The 20,289-nt window shown below is 38.2% G+C and overlaps 2 protein-coding genes across 4 annotated transcripts in view; both read left to right on the forward strand.

Moving 5' to 3' along the window:
- Positions 1-1,776: 1,776 nt before the first annotated feature.
- Positions 1,777-4,665, forward strand: si:dkey-148a17.6 (uncharacterized protein LOC108190685 homolog). Its single transcript, XM_051655370.1, has one exon. The coding sequence runs from the start codon at positions 1,982-1,984 to the stop codon at positions 3,044-3,046; it is 1,065 nt and encodes a 354-aa protein (XP_051511330.1). The 5' UTR covers positions 1,777-1,981; the 3' UTR covers positions 3,047-4,665.
- Positions 4,666-6,393: 1,728 nt separating this feature from the next.
- Positions 6,394-20,289, forward strand: part of LOC127416149 (epithelial splicing regulatory protein 2-like) — a 35,370-nt gene continuing 21,474 nt past the window's right edge. The window contains exons 1-3 of one of the 3 annotated variants that reach the window (XM_051655330.1): positions 6,394-6,550; positions 6,713-6,865; positions 7,434-7,562. In XM_051655330.1, the coding sequence (XP_051511290.1) occupies positions 6,734-6,865; positions 7,434-7,562 (261 nt within the window). In that variant the 5' untranslated portion in view covers positions 6,394-6,550; positions 6,713-6,733. The other 2 variants (XM_051655339.1, XM_051655322.1) reach the window with 2 other exon arrangements.

The following is a 20,289-nucleotide window of genomic DNA, read 5'->3' on the forward strand; positions in this document are numbered from 1 at the left end:
CTTAGGACAATTGAGGGACTTGCACACAACTATTGCACAAAGTGCAAACATTCATTGATGCTCAAGAAGACAACGCACTTCTATATGCATACTATATGTAAATATCTGTAATGTAGATTCTGAAGAGCAGTACTAAATAAAAAAATCTTTTATCTCTTATATTTGTATAAATTATGAAAGGGGTGTGAACATTTATGAGACAAAAGGGAATGCAAACTTATCTTCTCAACTATATGTACTGTTTATTAAACCTTTGATGAATGAGTTATCAGCTGACTTCCTTTTCTTCTGCTTTCTATCTTGTTTCTGAACAACAATCTAAATCGAGCAATTCTGTGATATGGCTACTAAAAACAGCCATTTGGCTCCTTAATGTTTCAGTTTAGGAGCCAATTGCTCCTACGTAATTTTTTTAGTCTGGAGCCCTGAACTCAGAGATTTTCGCCTCCATCGCTGTAATCGATCGACGTATTACAGCAAAATCTTCCAGGTCCGCTACGACTTCTGTCAGCATTACAGATATGTTGGACAGTTGGCGCTGAATTTCTCCTGCCGTGCCGTCCAAATCGAGTTCCTGGTCTGCGGGCCTGTCTGGGATATCAGCTTGAACACGTAAGTGTCTTTTAATATCTTCAGAGCCCGAGGATTTTGAATTCTTTGACATGTTGACCTCTTAGAACAGTTATGTAGCAGGGTGTATCGAATCTCACCGGTTTATGACACAGAAAGAATCCAAAACTATCAAAGTGCGCAGAGCTCGCTGTTCACACGTCCGACTCCCATAACTCTCCCTTGTTAAAATAATGTACAATTGCATAAATAGTAATAATTAAATCATTATTCTCTCAGGATGTGAATTCTACATGTAAGTGTCTTCTCTTTTTTTTATCAATTTATATCATATTTTAGGGTGGTCAGTTGGGGATAATCATAAATTGTTATCCCTGCTACCACGATTTGTGCAGAAAACAGAAGAAATTGTCTTCAGTTTTCTGTACATAATCATGGTAACAGGGATGACAATTTAAGAATAATTGTGAATAATTTAGTGAATAATTGTAAAAATATCACCCTTAAATTATCTTTCTAACAAAGTCAGTTTTATTTGTATAGCTCTTTTCAGAATACACATTGTTTCAATGAGGCTTTACAGAAATTATGCTGTAATGACCTTTGTTGTCTTAAATGTAAAGGCATCATGAAAATCATGCCTTTAAATGATTTGTCTTTCAAATGTTTTGTCTTTAAAATGGTTTGTCTTTTGGCCACCATTGAGCAAGCCAAAGGCAACTGTCTATTCTATTCTATTCTATTCTATTCTATTCTATTCTATTCAGCATAAATATAATGCCAACATCAGTTACCAATAATAAACACCTTGTAGTGTCACGACCTTAAGCATAAATCTATTTATGGCTAAATGAAAAACAGTCAACCCTGTTAATTTTTTTAAAGGCATAGCTATATCCCAACATACTATATATATACAATTTTAAATTTAGCTTGAGATGACACAGTGCAATTTTTTAACACTTAAAGACTTAAATCTTTTAAAAAAATGTCTATTAAAATCAACTTTTTGAAATGGAAAAGGCACTGATTTAGCTGAAATGAATCAAATACATTTGTGATGAAATTGACTTTTTTCTTTTCATTTCAATGTATTTGAAAAAAAATAAAAATGATTTGAATTTAATACACATGCAATAGCAGACATGAGAAATATTTCTTGATCTAGAGCAAGACGACTTGAACAATGTTTTGCTCAACTTTCTATGGAGATGTGCTGAAGGATAATGTGTATTATTGCACTTCCCATGGAAACGGACAATCATTTCAGATGTTTTTCTTTGTGTTTTAGCCTCCAGGTTCTGTTTTTCTCAGCTTTTACAAAAGGGAAGTGAGTTTTTGCAAAGGCAGACTTGTTTTCTAACTCAGTGGCTAGAAGTGTAGCGGACTAAAGTGGACCAGAGAGGGAGACATGAACGGCACAGGTTACCTTCAGCGAGGTGAGGAGACTGAGGGAGGCTCTGTGGGGGCCTGCGTGATTCTGGGTGTGTGCTTCTTGGTGGGCACACCTGGGAACCTGCTGGTAGTGTGGACCATCTTGAAGCATGTGAAGCAACGATCATACACAGTGCTGCTCATCCTCCACCTAGCAGTCGCAGACCTTCTGGTGCTGATCACTCTGCCTCTTTGGATCTACTCGCTGGCTCATTCCTGGGTGTTCGGAGAGGCTGCCTGCAAAGCCATGACTTACATTATCAATGCTTGTATGTACAGCAGCGTTTTCCTCATCACCATCATGAGTGTGGAGCGCTTCCTGGCTGTCAGGTATCCCTTTGCTTCAGCTGGATGGAGGAGAAAACAAGCACTGAATAAGGTATTATTAGTGGTGTGGGTGGCTTCATTTCTCCTGAGTATTCCTGTTATTGAGACTCAGACTTTGGGCGGCGATCAAGTTCAGTGTACGTTCAGACATTATGATTCTGATACACAGGAAGTTGTGCTGCTGATTTTAGAAAGTCTTATAGGCTTTGTCATCCCTTTTTCCACTCTGGTAGTCTGTTATGGCTGCCTCTTCAGTCGCATAGCACAGATGAACTTCAAGTCCAAGCGAAAATCGACAGTTCTCATCTGCAGCCTGGTGGTGATGTTTGCCATCTGCTGGATCCCACACCATGTGGGGAACTTTCTTTCCCTCATCGCACTCGCTCTCAAGTCCTCATACCCTGAAGTGTCAAAAAACTTGGAGGATGCTTGTACCACCATGAGCATTATAGCAGGAGCCCTGGTGTTCATTAGTAGCTCAGTAAATCCAGTGCTTTATGTGTTTGCCGCACGTACCTTCCGCAGCTCGCTCCGAGAAACTGGAATACAAAGACTGTTCCAGCATCTATCCAGTGCAGCCACAGGCGAAGGGAATAAAGAGTTATCTTTTGTGTCTAAAAGACATAGTTCACACACCAACACCTCACAGTGTCTAACAGAGTCAAAATTGCCTGTAGATGTGGTTATGGAATCATTCATCAATACCTCAGCCTGACTCTGTAAGAACCCATATACACAGAAACTATATAACAATCAAGAAAAATAACCATTAAGTGTTAACTGCTGTCTCCCGAAATTGTGCATAAAGCTTTAAATATTATCTTGTATTCCAGAACTGTACTCAAAATGAAATGACTATAAATAATGTATATTTGTATTATGCATCAGTGAAATATTTGTGTTTTGTGTTTATTTGTGTAAAAAAAAAAATGGGCATTAGTGGAATTTTTTTAATGTAAATTTGAGGTGTTTTTAATACTCCCTGAAAATTGATTGATAATGAAATCGCCTTTGCATATTCTGCAATGAACCCCCTTTTACAGTAGTGATATATTTTAATTGCCTGTCTGTTTAGGAACAAACTATGCTGACTTAAAAACTTTGTATTACATAAAACTGATTTAAGCCAAAAGAATCACGTTATAGCACACTTTCATTTGCAGTGCTTAATGATTTCAACATCTCCCTTTTCTCATATTGCAACATGTGTGCATGTTTATAACTTGTAAGCGTGTGAAAAGGGGAAGTGGGCATTAAAAGGAACAGAGGTCAGTCTGGAGGAAGATTTTATCTTTTCCATTGAGGTGTTGTTCTGTTCTGTAATTTTTTTTCCCTCATGAAAATCAAACAAGTTTTTGGCCCTATTTACTTTCTTAATACTTGCTTCTGGTCTTATTGTGTCGACTCATTAGAAAATATTTGTCTTCATAATCTTTTTTCAGAACATAACTCCACATTTGCAGCAACTTCCTTTTTTTGGTTGACGTCACCAATCCCTATTATTTTTCAACCCTTCCCTTCCAACCACCTGTCAGAAACAACTTGTCACAATCCAATCAATTTGTTTTTCTCTAACGTCCTCTTTCACTCTAAAAATGTGTCATGTTAGAAAAGTACAATGGGTTGCGAAAGCAGTTTCATGTTCACTGAATAAAAAATAAATTATTTTGAAATGATAATTTTGAAAAAGAGGGTTACTTCTCAACTCATTTGTCACCTCCTCCTTGGTGTGTGTTTTTGAGCATATGCTAAAGAGAGAGAGAGAGCGAGAGAGTGAGTGAGTGAGTGAGTGAGTGTGAGTGAGAGGCAACAGTACACTGTGCCTGTGAGTAAGAGCTCATGTCTAGACCTGTGGTCTCTCTCTTTTACAACACAATTTTCATGACTGAAAGTATCAGCTGGCCATTGCTCAAGCAGAAACCAGAGAGAGAGATCAGACATCTGCTAAGGTTGGCAGTGGGCATGGAAAAAACGTTCATGTAAAGTTGGCATGCATTGAAAAAGTGAGAGGTCTGAAGAGAATCGGTTTCTGTCTGGTTAAATTTACACACATGCACTGCATCATGAGAACAAGACTCAAATCCCACCACACTTGCTAATATAGAGAAATGAAGATAATTTTGAAAATGTTATTTCTTTATTTCTAAGTAACCAGTGTATTTTTTTTTTTCAATGACAAGGACCCCAAATATGATGATCCTCTTGCAAGTGACCCCCTATAAAGGCATATATATATTTTCATATATAGACCAATTTATACTATGTGTGAAAAAATAGAAAATGTGATATTATGGTAACATGTTTTACTATATTAAAATACTGGCCTTTATTTGTTAAAGTATTAAAGTCAAAACAAATTTTAATAATATGAAAGTCTGGCCTGTAATTCACTTTCCCTTTGCACTTTTTCACCATGCAAATGTAAAACTTAATAAATAATGTATTTTTGCTAGACCCTTTTTCTAGACTATATCTTAGTTCAGTGCGCGAACAGCAATTTTTGTATTCTTTTAACAATATGATAATTTTTCATTAATATTAATATTTCAGCTTTTCATAATATTATTCCAAAAAAGCTACACAGAAAAGAGTGCCTTACAATCTTTTACCAAACCACAGATAAAACTATATCAGACTTTGCAATGTATGTTGCTGTGACGAGGAGGAGGGCGGGGCTGGGACCTGGCTACACATGCCTGGCACCCAATCGGGCTAATTAGCCGAGGAGAGGGATAAAGGCAGCCGGATGCAGCAGTTCGGGAGAGAGAGAGCCACACGCAGCAGCCATGTGTGTTTATGTTTGTGTCTTTTTGTTTACGTTTTCATTAAATATTATTTTGATGGTTCGTCCGGTTCCCGCCTCCTCCTTTCCCATTTTAACTTCCCTTTTACAGTTGCAAAATAAATAAATACGCAAACAAACATTTTAGACCATTTTTCAGATTTAAATATTTCGATTTCATAAATTGCCATCAAATTGAATTGTGCAATTTTTTTTTTTTTTTTTACAAAATTTAATTAAGACGTTTTTATACTATTATATTTTGTTAAAGAGTACACAATTCACTTTGATGGCAATTTATGAAATTGAAATATTGAAATCTTAAAATAATTTTTTAATGTGTGCAAGGAAAGGAGGGCCGTCTCTAGCTATAACAGCCATATGGAAACAGCCATATTTTTCTTCCGGTTTTCGCACTACCCATGTGTATGTGTGTATGTATGTATGTGTGGGTGTGTACGTACAGTATGTGTATAATTAGATGTATTTTTTATTTTTTTATTATTATCTATGTCTTGCTGCTGCTTTTGTATTGTTTTTGTATTGTTGTACACTGGAAGCTTCTGTCACCAAGACAAATTCCTTATATGTGTAAACATACTTGGCAATAGAGCTCATTCTGATTCTGATCTTCTGAAATAAGGTTAGGGCCCCATGGCCACCAGGGGGCTCCACAAACAAGGCTGGTTTTAATTATTATTATTTTATTTATTTATTTTTGTATATAGTTATTTATAGTAATTTATTGTTATTGTTGTGTAATTTTTTTGCGTTTTGTGTCATTAATATATTCCAATTTAAGTTAATACCTTCAAATTGTGGTGTCATTCTAGGTGGGCTTGGTAGGAACTCGCTTAGGGTGTGCTGCTCAGAAACGGCCCTGAAGGAAGGAGATTTGAGTGCTTAGAAAATAAAAATATTTTTTCTTCATAAAACTATATGCAGAACAGTACATTCTCGTCTCTTAATTTCAACTCATTTAAATAAACCACACCACGATATTTATTTCGAACAATGCCAGAAAATAAAGCAACACTAGCATGGTTTCAAAACAGAGAGAAAAAGACAGACAAAGAGGGAGTTCAAAAAGGTGAGCAGCAACAGCAGTGAAAAAGGAGTGAATTCTTCTTATCTCCCACTTCCTAGCGCAGAACAGACCAATAAGTGCGGGTTACATAGGTGCTGTAGCACTACGACCCGCCCTCACCTTTACAAACCAGCCAATCAGCGAGCTCCCTCGAGAGATTGACTCCAAACACGGAGGCCGACCAAAACCAGGTAACCAAGAAAAAAAAAGAAAGAAAAAAAGAAGATACAGCGAGTAAAGCCTTCAGGGCTTGTTGTGGGGTTAGCGTGAGACGAACCAGGACTTTTTTCTGCCTTCTTTACCAGTCAAACCAGTAACTCAGGATAGAGAACACACAAGTACAGCAACAGGTAGAGTCTCCTGTCGCACTTTTTCTCGTGTCCTTCTCCTGGAATAATCTTCTCTCCTTCCTCGTGTACTACAATTGAGTTTCCTTTTCTTTTGTTTACTTCTCTTGGAGAAAGGTGAACCCTCGTGTTACTGTTTTATTTGATCTTTGCTCTTAATTGTAGTTTTTACCCTTGTGGTCCCTGATGGCTTCGCACAGTGATACTCTGGTGGTGTTCTTTGGGGCAACAGCTGGTGCAAATGGGGGTAAACTGGGGTCGGATGAAAGGGAATTAATTCTCTTGGTGTGGCAAATTGTGGATCTACATGAGAAGAAGGTACGGACCTTTTGACCCTGTTCTAAGGTCTCTCTCTCTCTCTCTCTCTCTCTTTAAAACTACCCACCGAGTAATGGTTACACTGTTCTAGTGTTAGAAACTACCTTGACAGCTGACGTTTGCCAACAAGGTGCGCTTTCAGAGTTACATATGTGATTATCGGTTATCTATTTAAAATGAGCAGCTTATGCTGATAATAGGTTCAATAGTTATTTTATTATTTATTGGGCTACTTCAAATGTGGAGACGTTTTGTTGGTTGAAATGAAGCATATTAAAAGCCACGAGAGACGAAAGCGTGCCTTGTTTGGTGCATGTCATCGCCTGTAGGTCAGTAACCCTGCCGTGGCTGCTTTGCATTCACAAAAAACCGCCTATCATCATCATCATTGTGGCTCTGTCTCGAAACCCAGCGAGCTGCCTAACTAGACAACATGTTTGGGCGCGTGGAGAACAGAAACATTGCGTCTCTGTTCTCAGCAGCCAGGTGTGTGTTTAAGGGCTCGCACAGAGATTGAGCAGCTAAGTTGCACTGCGAGGCCCGTTGAAAAAGCTGATATTGTTAACAGGTGGGCAAGCTTCAGCGGCGTCTAGTCAAGCCGGACAGTGTGGATCTTACAGACCAGTGTAAGGAGGAGACCGGGCTCACGGCGGAGGAACTGTGTAAGGCCGAGCCGCTGGAGAGCGTCCTGCAGCAGGTGAGAGACGATTGTCATTCTGTTAACATCCCATCTGTCAAAAAAATCAAATGTAAACAAGCAAGGCCTTTAATCTGATAGAAGTTTATATCTATCTATCTGTCTGTCTGTCTATCCATCAATCCATCCATAGGACAAAAAAATATAGGTATATGGCATTCAGGGTCCTTGTGTACAGACAGGTTCGAAATTGAAGTGTTCCTACAATCCCAATAGACTATATGTTTTTTTTTTTTTTTTTTTTTTTTGTGGAGGGATTGCTATTCATAAAGGTACATGCTATTTACACCCCACTGCAAATAGTGGCAAATATTATTTGCACCCCAACCCTGGTGCAAATAGTGGCAGATACTATTTGTGCCCTAATTAAATACTAAAAGTAAAGGGGCATCACTGCATCATTTTATTTTGTTTATTTAGAGTCCCGTGAACACACTACACCAACCTCTACCCCTAAACCTAACCCTCCTTTACAAACATTAATAATGGTTTTTCTACAGTAACCATATTATAACAATGGTATTTTTTAGTAAACTCATAGTAACCACATTAATATGGTGTTTATATATTGACTATATAAACACCATATTAATGTAGGAACACTATTTTAATTACTGCAATATTACTGGAGTTAACTACCTTTCTATTCATTTTTATATATTATTATAAGTAGTATTAATGAAAATATTAAGAGTGAAGCCAGGAAACGGAATGGGAAAAAGGGTGCGACAAATGTGGAATTGAACACGGGTTGAAAAGACAGTCTCACCAGCATTACGCCCCACGCCACTGAAGCAACACTCATAATGCAATTTGTTGTAAATTTATATGTTTCCAATAGACTATTGGTGTGCAAATAGCTGTGCTGTGTGGCAGGTGTTATTTACACGTGGGTGCATGTAGTCACTCCATTTTAAAAAATGTTTTAAATTCACACATAAACCAGTTCATAACAATCTTGATTTTCCACTTGCGAGCTGAATCACTATGCCTCCCATACATAATTGTATACATGTCAGAATTATTATCTTTAAATGGCTTGCTGGGGTATTTAATGCAAATGTGTTTATTATACACTGCCTGGCCAAACAAAAAAGTTGCATACTCTAATATTTCGTTGGACCGCCTTTAGCTTTGATTATGGCACGCATTCGTCATGGCATTTGTTCGACAACCTTATGCAACATCACAACATTTATTTTCATCCAGAGTTGCATTAGCTTTTGGCCAAGATCTTGTATTGATGTCGGGAGAGTTGAACCACTCTGTAAAGTCTTCTCCAGCACATCCCAAAGACTTTCAATAGAGTTAAGGTCAGGACTCTGTGGTGGCCAATTCATGCGTGAAAATGATTTCTCATGCTCCCTGAACCACTCTTTCACAATTTGAGCCTGATGAATCTCTGCATTATTGTACTGGAATATACCTGTGCCGTCAGGGAAGAAAAAAATCCATTGATGGGATAACCTGGTTATTCAGTACATTCAGGTAGTCAGCTGACTTCATTTTATTACCACATACATTGCTGAGCCTAGACCTGACCAATTCAAGCAACCCCAGATCATAACATTGCCTCCAGAGACTTGTACAGTGGGCACTATGCATGACAAGTGCATTATTTAATGCGCTTCCCTTCTTACCCTGACACACCCATCGGTTTGGAATAGGGTAAATCTGGACTCATCAGACCACATGACCTTTTTCCATTGCTCCACAGTCCAATCTTTATGCTCCCTACCAAATTGAAGTCATTTTTTTTCTTATTAGCCTCACTAACAAGTAGCTTTCTTGTGGCCACACAGCTGTTTAGTCCCAATCCTGTAAGTTCTCATCACATTGTGCATGTGGAAATGCTCTTAATTTCACTATTAAACATAGCCATGAGTTCTACTGTCGATTTCTTACGATGTGACTTAAAGCGTTTTAGTGATCTCCGATCATGATCATTCAAGATTCTTTTTCTGACCACATTTTTTCCACGAAGCTGACGGTTCACCACTATCCTTCCAGGTTTTAATAATGTGTTAGACAGTTCTCAACCCAATTCCAGTGATTTTAGCAATCTCCTTAGATGTTTTCTTTGCTTGATGCAGGCCAATAATTTGCCTCTTCTGAAACACAGTAACATCTTTTCCATGACCACGGGATACGTCTTCCGACATGGTTGTTTAAGAAATGAGAGCTATACACTACATCAGTTAGGGTTAAAAGAATTGCTGCCAGCTGAAACATATTAATCACTGCAATAATAATCCAATCATAGGCTCTTAAGTATCTTCTAATTTAAATCCAAACGGCAACTTTTTTTTTTTTTGGTCAGGCAGTGTAAGTTTGTGGTTTGGGTGAGTGTGGGAAGGAAGGCACAGGCACTCTGCTTCAGGGGAATGTGCAGGTCTAGTCTTGTTTTGGACTGATGTATTGAGCAGACATCTGGAAGACAGAATGTTTACCTGTTAATGCACCTGAGAGCCATAAATGTCACTGAGTTAAGAGAGAACAAGACTGATACAAAGATAGGGGGATGCACAGAATAAAAGAAGAGAAATAGATTGGGAATTAAATGAAAATGAGAGAGCTAGTTCCTCTCTTTCTTTTGCTTTATGGTACTATCCAGGATAGGCTTGTTTATCGAGCTGGATACGGACAGTTTCAGGTTCCTCCCGATTTACGCAGGTATGTTTTGTCCAAAGGCGGTTGTTGCCAAACGTGTTTCTCAACCCTGACACAGAGAGAATTTGTTTGTTCTCAGTAAACCTGTTCCCACCCCCCACTGTTTCATAATGGACACCTCTTCATTACTGTCCCACAGAAATGTATTTAGTGCCCCGAGTCTAAGCTAAAGTAGTTTAGTTTATGACTGCTACTCTATATGGTTGTTGTAATAATGTATTTTTATTTCATATATATCTTTATTCATTTATTAATATAAAAATGAGTGGCATTAAACAATACTTTGTCAACAGGACAATTATCTTTTTGATTTCTCACATGTGTGTTGTATTGCATACTTTTAGGTTGTGGTATTTGCATGCTATATCTCAATTCAGTTGTAGCCTATCCCTAGGAGGCTCTGTAAATATTAACTAGTAAAATCAATTTCTCCCTGCCATCCTTTCAGAGATAGAGAGAGTAATATACGCTCTCAAACCAGTGGTTCAGTTAATTTTCCCTGTTTTGTTTGTCCTTACACATTCAAAGCAGTACATCCACCACCATCAGGTGTTATATTTTTATTGTAAGGAACTGATCAATTTGAGAAAGGGGTTGACATAGATGGCCTTGCAGGTCTAATGAACGAGTCCCACTCAGGTATGCCAGTTGACGGATGACCTTGGCCTTTCGACTTCAGTGAAAGTTTAATTGAAGAAAGATCCCCTTTGATCTACACCACTAACATACATTTTCTCATTGCCTGATAAAATTGTCCCCGGCAGTATTTTCTGGGGCATGTAAATGAGAACATTTTGCAGTTCCCATTTTTCATCCCATTTTACTCTTGACTCATCTTAGAACTGAGTCAAGCCTGTTTTTCAGAGCTGTAATAGAGGAAATGTGCTGTTTTACAAAATGGGTGGAAAAAAAGAAAGAAAAAAGTTATAGCTGCTGGCATTCGCTGGATGACTCGTTTTGCACCTGCTTTTAGATGCTAACACTGTGGAAATGGTGCAAAGCTAACACACCTGTGTGTGTGTGTGGTGCTGTGAGTTTGTGTGTGAGTGGATGTTTTATGAAGACTTAATACATTGTACTCAATACATTTGTTGGTGTGAAATTATTAGTGTGTTAAGTTAGCTTGGGTGTGTTTGAGAAACAGAAAGGGTGTGTTAGACAGAGAAACTCAGTGTGTGTTACTGAGAGAGCAGGCTGGCAGCAGCATGCCAGTACCTGTGTGTGATGAGCAGAGCGCTTTATTTCTTTACAGACTGTCAGTGCTGAGGGAGGATTCTGGGAAATGCACACAATCATCTGTCTGTATGAGAGGATGCGTGACACGTTCATCCATTCTTTCATTCAGCCTCAGAGCAGAAAGCACAAGCTTCCCATTAGTGAAATGGAAATTTATAGAGATGGATTAAGATGAGTTTCGAGACAACGGTTCTATTCAGAAATTCTTTACTGCATATGTTTCACCAGGAAAAAAGTCAAATGTCAAATTGAAAGATCTTGTAGATTTTTGTTTATTGTTCGTCATATTTTCTTAAACTACCTTGGTCTTACCATCAAGTTAGACATTAATGCTGATATGGCATTAAAAGAATAATAAATAAATAAATAAATAAATTAGATGGGTTTCGAGACTGATGTTATACTGAATTGTATTAAGTAAATATAGAACAGAGTTTGAAAAGAGGTTGAATGTGATTGTTGTTCAAACATCCTTGCAGTGGTGCAGGTACATCCTGTTACCTTTTCTCAGAATACTCCTATTTTGCTTGTGGACAAACTAAGATTATGGCAAATAATTTTGTCAAACATTGCTTCTTTATTTATTCAAATTTATTTCAACCTGTGTACTATTTTTTGGTTAAAACAAACATTATATTTATAAATATACACTGGCAGCCAAAAGTTTGGAATAATGTACAGATTTTGCTCTTATGGAAAGAAATTGGTACTTTTATTCACCAAAGTGGCATTCAACTGATCATAATATATAGTCAGGACATTAATAATGTGACAAATTACTATTACAATTTGAAACAAATTTTCAGAACTTCTTAAACTACTTCAAAGAGTTCTCACCAAAAAATCCTCCATGTGCAGCAATGACAGCTTTGCAGATCCTTGGCATTCTTGCTGTCAGTTTGTCCAGATACTCAGGTGACATTTCACCCCACACTTCCTATAGCACTTGCCATAGATGTGGCTGTCTTGTCGGGCACTTCTCACGCACCTTACAGTCTAGCTGATCCCACAAAAGCTCAATGGGGTTAAGATCCATAACACTCTTTTCCAATTATCTGTTGTCCAATGTCTGTGTTTCTTTGCCCACTCTCAAAAGTGGCTTTTTCTTTGCAATTCTTCTCATAAGGCCTGCACCCCTGAGGCTTCTCTTTACTGTTGTACATGAAACTGGTGTTGAGCAGGTAGAATTCAGTGAAGCTGTCAGTTGAGGACATGTGAGGCGTCTATTTCTCAAACTAGAGACTCTGATGTACTTATCCTCTTGTTTAGTTGTACATCTGGCCTTCCACATCTCTTTGTGTCCTTGTTAGAGCAAGTTGTCCTTTGTCTTTGATGACTGTAGTGTACACCTTTGTATGAAATCTTCAGTTTTTTGTCAATTTCAAGCATTGAAATTAGCACTGACTAGTTTCAAGAGAAAGCTGTTTCTTTTTTGCCATTTTTGACCTAATATTGATCTTAAGACATGCCAGTCTATTGCATACAGTGGCAACTCATACACAAAGACACAAAGTGATTTATAGTACCAAATTATCAATTTAGCATGATTACTCAAGGATAAGGTGTTGGAGTGATGGCTGCTGGAAATGGGGCCTGTCTAGATTTGATCAAAAATGACTTTTTTTCAAATAGTGATGGTGCTGTTTTTTACATCAGTAATGTCCTGACTATACTTTGTGATCAGTTGAATTCCACTTTGGTGAATTAAATGACCAATTTCTTTCCGAAACAGCAAAATCTGTACATTATTCCAAACTTTTGGCCGCCAGTGTAATTCAAGAGCTTTTAATCTTATTTTTAGTAACTGTTAAGGAAAGCTTGTGTGGTACACAGTGCTGATCACACAGCACAAAAAAAACTGTAATGCATTTACTTAGCACCGCACTTCTTTCTGTGTTTGTGTGTGTGCATTGTATGTTCATGGCAGCACAGCACAGCACAGCCCCACCCTGCGCAAATGCAGTAATTTCTGCTACACAAATGCACTGGTAAAATGCAGACACACACCCTGGTCTCACCCTGTATCTATACATGGTTAGAGAGAGAAGATCAGACTCCATGGAAGAACAAAGAAGAGCAGTAGTAAAGACATTTTGCACATTTAATATTTTGTAGGCTGTATGGCAATTTTTTTTAATTTAAGCAAAATATTGAAAACATTTGTTTTTAAAACAAACAGTCTTTAAAATGAAGCCAAAAGAATGAGTAGACTAGCCTCTCCAGTTCTGCAAAAAGACAGACACCTTGTGTGGTTAGGCTGATATACACTATCATTGGAGTTTCAGTTTCACATTCTCCTCTGCAATGCTGTCAGTGAGAGAGAAATGTGATCTTTGGCTCACATGGTTATCAATCAGTCCCTCCTGTTGAGCCACGTTTGTTCAGAGAGAGTGTGTGTGTGTGTGTGTGTGTGTGTGTGTGTGTGTGTGTGTGTGTGCACAAAGAGGGCGAATTCCAAATGGAATTTTTACATCCTTGAAGGGCACTGTGGAAAGGTGACGCGATTCGTTGGGTTGTTCCAAATGCAATTGAGCAATAAACTCCCTTCACGATGGGCCCTTCCAAAAGGCTATTAGTGAAGTGTACATTTGATGGTCACCTTGGAAAAGTAATTTTGCCGTTAATTGATCAAATAATCCTGGATGGCGAGTTCTCGCGACTCCATAATGAAACCCGTGATGATTTGCTTGGGATCTTTCCTGGGATTTTCTTTTGAACACCTAAGGACTATCAGTGGAATATGTTCCTTATATACACCGATTATATATATGCTTTTGGGAAACGAGGCCCAGACTGATTTCACAGTGAAATCGGAAAAAGTAGGTTGACTTATCTTTAGCTGAAATCGTTCTGTTCTTACCAAAATGTGAAACACTGCACCCAGTGTCCAAAGCGGTAAGTGTTGTTGGGTGTATGGGCACGCATGAGCACCATTTTTGGGGTGAAATGTCCATTGAGGGGTGCCAAAAGCGAATTGAGAAGCGAGTTCTTTTCAGCTGTTCAGGCAGTAATACAGTGAAGAGGACAACCTTGAAAAACTGTGCAAGTGTAGAATTGGTGCTTCCCTGGAGTGTGCACCTAGAATTGGTGCTGTTTTAAAGGCATAGGGTGGTCACACCAAATATTGATTTAGTTTTTTTGTGTGTACTGCACTTTATATTAAGTTAATTAATAATAAAAAAATATTCAAGGCATTATTTTTGAAAACATCCTCACTCACTATACAATATTAGTACATTACATACTGCCTAAAATTGTGCACAGTACTGTGTGTGTGATTATATGAATATATATGGTTACGGTTATTTATAGTGTATATAGTATATATATAAGGGTAGGGCAATGTAACGCGTTCATTTCTGCGATTAATTGATGACTATTTAATGAGATAAAAAAACATCAACGTAAATAATGCAGTATCCTTTTTTTTTTTTCACTTCCTGAAACATGACTAATGTTTTCCCACTTCCTGTGGCTAAAATTGTCATGATGCACGTAGTCAGCAACAATACTCAAATAGGCTGTGTCATTCAAGTGATGATTGATTGGTATTAACGGGCCTAAAGTGTGCCAAGAAAACATTCCCCACACATTACACCACCGCCACCAGCCTGGACTGTTGACAAAAGGCAGGTTGGGTCCATGGATTCATGCTGTTGGTGCCAAATTCTGACCCTACTATCTGTGTGCCTCAGCAGAAATTGAGATTCATCAGACCAGGCTACATTTTTCCAGTCTTCAGTTGTTCAGTATTGGTGAGGCTGTGCCCACTGGAGCCTCAGATTTCTGTTCTTGGCTGACAGAAGTGGAACCCGATGTGGTCTTCTACTGTTGTGCATTCTGAGATGTTATTCTGCTCACTACAATTGTACACAGAGTTACTGTAGCCTTTCTGTCAGTTCGAATCAGTCTGGCCATTCTCTGATGACTTCTCATCAACAAGGCGTTTCTGCTCACTGGAAGTTTTTTGTTAATAATCACAAAGTTAGATAATCACATGAATAAGTAGGTATAAAAAGGTGTAATAAAGTACTCAGTGGGTGTATGTAAAAATATGTAAATGTACACACTCACTTGTCACTTTATTAGGAACACCTGTATACCCATTTATTCATGCGATTACCTAATCAGCCAATCATATGGCAGCAGTGCAATGCATAAAATCATACAGATACGGGTCAGGAGCTTCAGTTAATATTCACATCAACCATCAGTATAGGGAAAAAAATGTGAGCTCAGTGATTTGGACCGTGGCATGATTGTTGGTGCCAAATGGGCTGGTTTGAGTATTTCTGTGACTGCTGATCTCTTGGGATTTTCACACACAACAGTCTCTAGAGTTTACTCAGAATGGTGCCAAAAACAAAAAACATCCAGTGAGCGGCAGTTCTGCGGACGAATACGCCTTGTTGATGAGAGAAGTCAACAGAGAACGGCCAGATTGATTTGAGCTGACAGAAAGGCTACGGTAACTCAGATAACCGCTCTATACAATTGTAGTGAGCAGAATAACATATCAGAATGCACAACACATTGAACCTTGAGGCGGATTGGCTACAACAACAGAAGACCACGTCAGGCACTTACAAGAGTTTAAAGTTTGCTGGCTATGAGCGGCTTTAAAAGGAAATAACCGTCTGATCAGAAAAAAAAGAAAAAAAATGGATACATACACAAATCACAAGAGCTTCACAGATCTTTTTTTAGTGTAGGGCTGCAACTAACGATTATTTTGATAATCGACTAATCTAATGATTATTAAGACGATTATTCGACTATTCAGCGATTATTGCAATGATTAACCATTAGCTCTTAGCTGATTATTCAGCTTGTGCCCCAACTTAAAAGGTTGTATTAAATGTGCTTTCTAAAAATAAAGAGGACAGGGGCCTGGGTAGCTCAGTGGTAAAGACGCTGGCTACCACCCCTGGAGTTCGCTAGTTCGAATCCCAGGGCGTGCTGAGTGACTCCAGCCAGGTCTCCTAAGCAACCAAATTGGCCCAGTTGCTAGGGAGGGTAGAGTCACATGGGGTAACCTCCCTGTGATTGCTATAATGTGGTTCGTTCTCGGTGGGGCGCGTGGTGAGTTGAGCATGGTTGCCGCGGTGGATGGCGTGAAGCCTCCACATGCGCCATGTCTCCGTGGCAACACGCTCAACAAGCCACGTGTTAAGATGCATGGGTTGACGATCTCAGACGCGGAGGCAACTGGGATACGTCCTCCACCACCCGGACTGAGGCAAATCACTACGCAACCACGAGGACTTAAAAGCACATTGGGAATTGGGTATTCCAAATTGGGAGAAAATGGGGAAAAAAATAAAAAATAAAAAAAAATAGAGGACAAAATCATATTTTGAAAATTCCAAATTTCACTGAATTAAAGGAAAAAATTGTTTTTTATTAAGTTTAATTCAGTAAAATAAAATCACTGCAAAAAATCCTGTTATCATGTGTTTTTGTCTTGTTTTCCATTTAAAGTTGTCTAAAAATCTATAAAACAAGATACATTTACTTGAGAAGTAACATATGAGATATTTAGAATTGCTTTTAGAGAATAGATTTGAAATATAAGTGTATTTTGTATATAAGACGAGTGTCCCCATGACAGTGTGCCTCAGCCAGGTGCAGTTTCAATCTCTCCCCATAGATCGGGACACTTCGCACAACTCATAGAAGAGGTTTCTGACCGCACAGAGAAATGCCAGGTTTGGAGTTTGTAGTTATTACATGACCTGCTTCCTTATTATTTGAACTTTAATAAAGGATGCATTAAAGATATAATGGCGAGGTGTTTCCTTTAATGATGCTCTGACACGCAAGTTTTGCTTCAGTGGAACGGCAACTCCGGGTCTGCTGTATTTCACAATGAGAGTACTTCTGTATTTACTCATTATTTATTTTTGCATTATAATTCTCTCATACTTTGTGATCTACATCACCTGAAGCTGTGAAAGTTTAGAGTGCATCTGGACTGAGAGCTGCGTTTTCTTCCTCTCTTCAGTCAGGCGTGAGCTGCAGTGCTGCTCTCGCATGTCATCATTAGAGTTTAATGTGATCTCATGTTACGTTAAATGAGATCAAAGGACTATTCGACAACAAAAATGTGTCGACAATTTTTTATTGTTGATGTTGACGATAATGTTGACTAATCGTTTCAGCCCTACTTCAGTGTGCCTGAGATCAGCATGAACACCTTAAGCTCCTTTAATACAGGTAATCCACTAAAATAATGATAATTCTGCTTGACATGTTGCGTTTGTGCTTAGATTAAATTTCAACCGCATCTGAGAGAGACAGTGTGCCGTTTTTTTGTGCTTTCTTTGTCTTTTTTCAGACTTTTACACTTTATTATCATGCAGTAACACACTGACATAATGACTGATATATGTCATCATGAAACCGAGACCCTCCCCTCCAAATCCGAACACAAGTGGTTACAGGAGACGCATTTAAGTGACCAGGTGTAAACGGTGATGTCTCACCTGACCATATGTGATAGAATCACCTGAGATGCATCATAATACCAGGTGTAAATGGGGCCTATTAGGACCATAGTGTTCCTAATAAAGTGCTCAGTGAGTGTACACTAGCAGCCAAAATTTGGAATAATATAAAGATTTTGCTGTTTTGGAAGAAAATTGGTACTTCACCAAAGTGGCATTCAGCTGATCACAAAGTATAGTCAGGACATTACTGATGTAAAAAAAATTGTTTTTTATCAAATCTAGACAGGCTCCATTTCCAGCAGCCATCACTCCAACACCTTATCCTTGAGTAATCATGCTAAATTGCTAATTTGGTACTAGAAAATCACTTGCAATTATATCAAACACAGTTGAAAGCTATTTGGTTTGTTAAATGAAGCTTAACATTGTCTTTGTGTTTGTTTTTGAATTGCCACAGTATGCAATAGACTGGCATGTCATAAGGTCAATATTAGGTCAAAAATGACAAAAAAGAAACAGCTTTCTCTAGAAAATTGTCAGTTAATCATTGTTTTGAGGAATGAAGGCTATATAATGCTTGAAATTGCCAAAAAACTGAAGATTTCATACAAAGGTGTACACTACAGTCTTCAAAGGACAACTGGCTTTAACAGGGACAGTGTGGAGATGTGGAAGGCCAGATGTACAACTAAACAAGAGGATAAGTACATCAGAGTCTCTAGTTTGAGAAATAGATGCCTCACATGTCCTCAGCTGACAGCTTCATTGAATTCTACCCACTCAACACCAGTTTCATGTACAACAGTAAAAAGAAGACTCCGGGGTGCAGGCCTTATGAGAAGAATTGCAAAGAAATAGCCACTTTTGAGAGTGGGCAAAGAAACACAGACATTGGACAACAGATAATTGGAAAAGAGTGTTATGGATCTTAACCCCATTGAGCTTTTGTGGGATCAGCTAGACTGTAAGGTGCGCGAGTAGTGCCCAACAAGACAGCCACATCTACGGCAAGTGCTACAGGAAGCGTGGGGTGAAATATCACCTGAGTATCTGGACAAACTGACATTGCTGCACATGGAGGATTTTTTATGAGGACTCTTTGAAGTTCTGAACATTTTTTTCAAATTGTAATAGTATGTTTTCATGTTGTTAATGTCCTGACTATACACTGTGATACTTTTTTCACTTTGGTGAATAAAAGTTCCAATTTCTTTCCATATGAGCAAAATCTGTACATTATTCCAAACTTTTGGCTGCCAGTGTGTACTTTTGTAAATATTTGACAGTTCCAAAACTCTTGTTAAGCCCTTAATGGTAAACTGAAGCCCTGTATTAGTATGAGGTATGAGGATGGGCAGGTTATGTCAGAAACAAAACATCATAGTACAGGAGCGTGATAGGAATGTAGCTGAAAGCTCTAAAGAGATAAAAGCTCTACCTTCAGGCTTTCTCAACAGGCCTATAACTTTTCTTTATATTGCATGATTTTTCTCAAAGCCCTTAAAAAAAATTCCAGCTTGAAGATTGATTAGTAAAATTTCTTCTGTTATGTATGTTGCACATGAACCACACTTTTCCAATCATTTATGTTTTTTTAAACTGTGTCTTGGTTGCTTTTCCTGTTTGTTGCTCTGAGTAAAGGCAATGTTGGCTTGTGTTTTCAATGCTGGCATAAATGTTATAAAGAATTCGGGGCCCATTGACTGTATATCGCTCTGGGCCCCTTACCTATTAAAGAAATACAGTTTTGAATTTGTTTTGAGCCCCCCATACCTTTGGGCCCCTAGAATCGTTACCACCTTTCACCCCACTAGCTATGGCCCAGGATATAGGGCTGGGTGATATGGCTACAAAAATTATATCTCTATATTTTTCAGCCTATTGATGGTATTCAATATACAGTAATTGTACAGCCCTCAAGGATCGTGAAATTGGTCTTCTGATGTTCTTTATGAAACTTAATTGCCAAATAAAAAGCACAATCAAACCACTGCGATATTCACGATATTGCTCAATTTTATATTTCAGTAAAATCCTCACAATTATAGCGTGCTATGTAAATTAGGCCATAACAGTGCTATCCATTCTCTTATTACATGCAAGAATCTGACAAAGAGAATATCAGTTTGTCACTCCACTATTTGACAGCAGAGGAGAAATGATTAATCAGGCTCTCCAGTCAGTAGTTTTCACAATCTTATGTCATGCGAATAAATTAATATATCTGGTAATAGTATGTATCACAATGTAGTTATTTTTGCTGGAAATGCAATGTTTAGGCATTAACCATTTTTAATGGCCAATTTTTGATAATAAATGAAATACTTGTTCATCTAATTTTATAATTGTCCTCATTTTACAATAGCTAGCAG

The sequence above is a fragment of the Myxocyprinus asiaticus genome, chromosome 2, assembly GCF_019703515.2.
Source record: "Myxocyprinus asiaticus isolate MX2 ecotype Aquarium Trade chromosome 2, UBuf_Myxa_2, whole genome shotgun sequence".
In the NCBI taxonomy this organism is placed as follows: Eukaryota; Metazoa; Chordata; class Actinopteri; order Cypriniformes; family Catostomidae; genus Myxocyprinus; species Myxocyprinus asiaticus.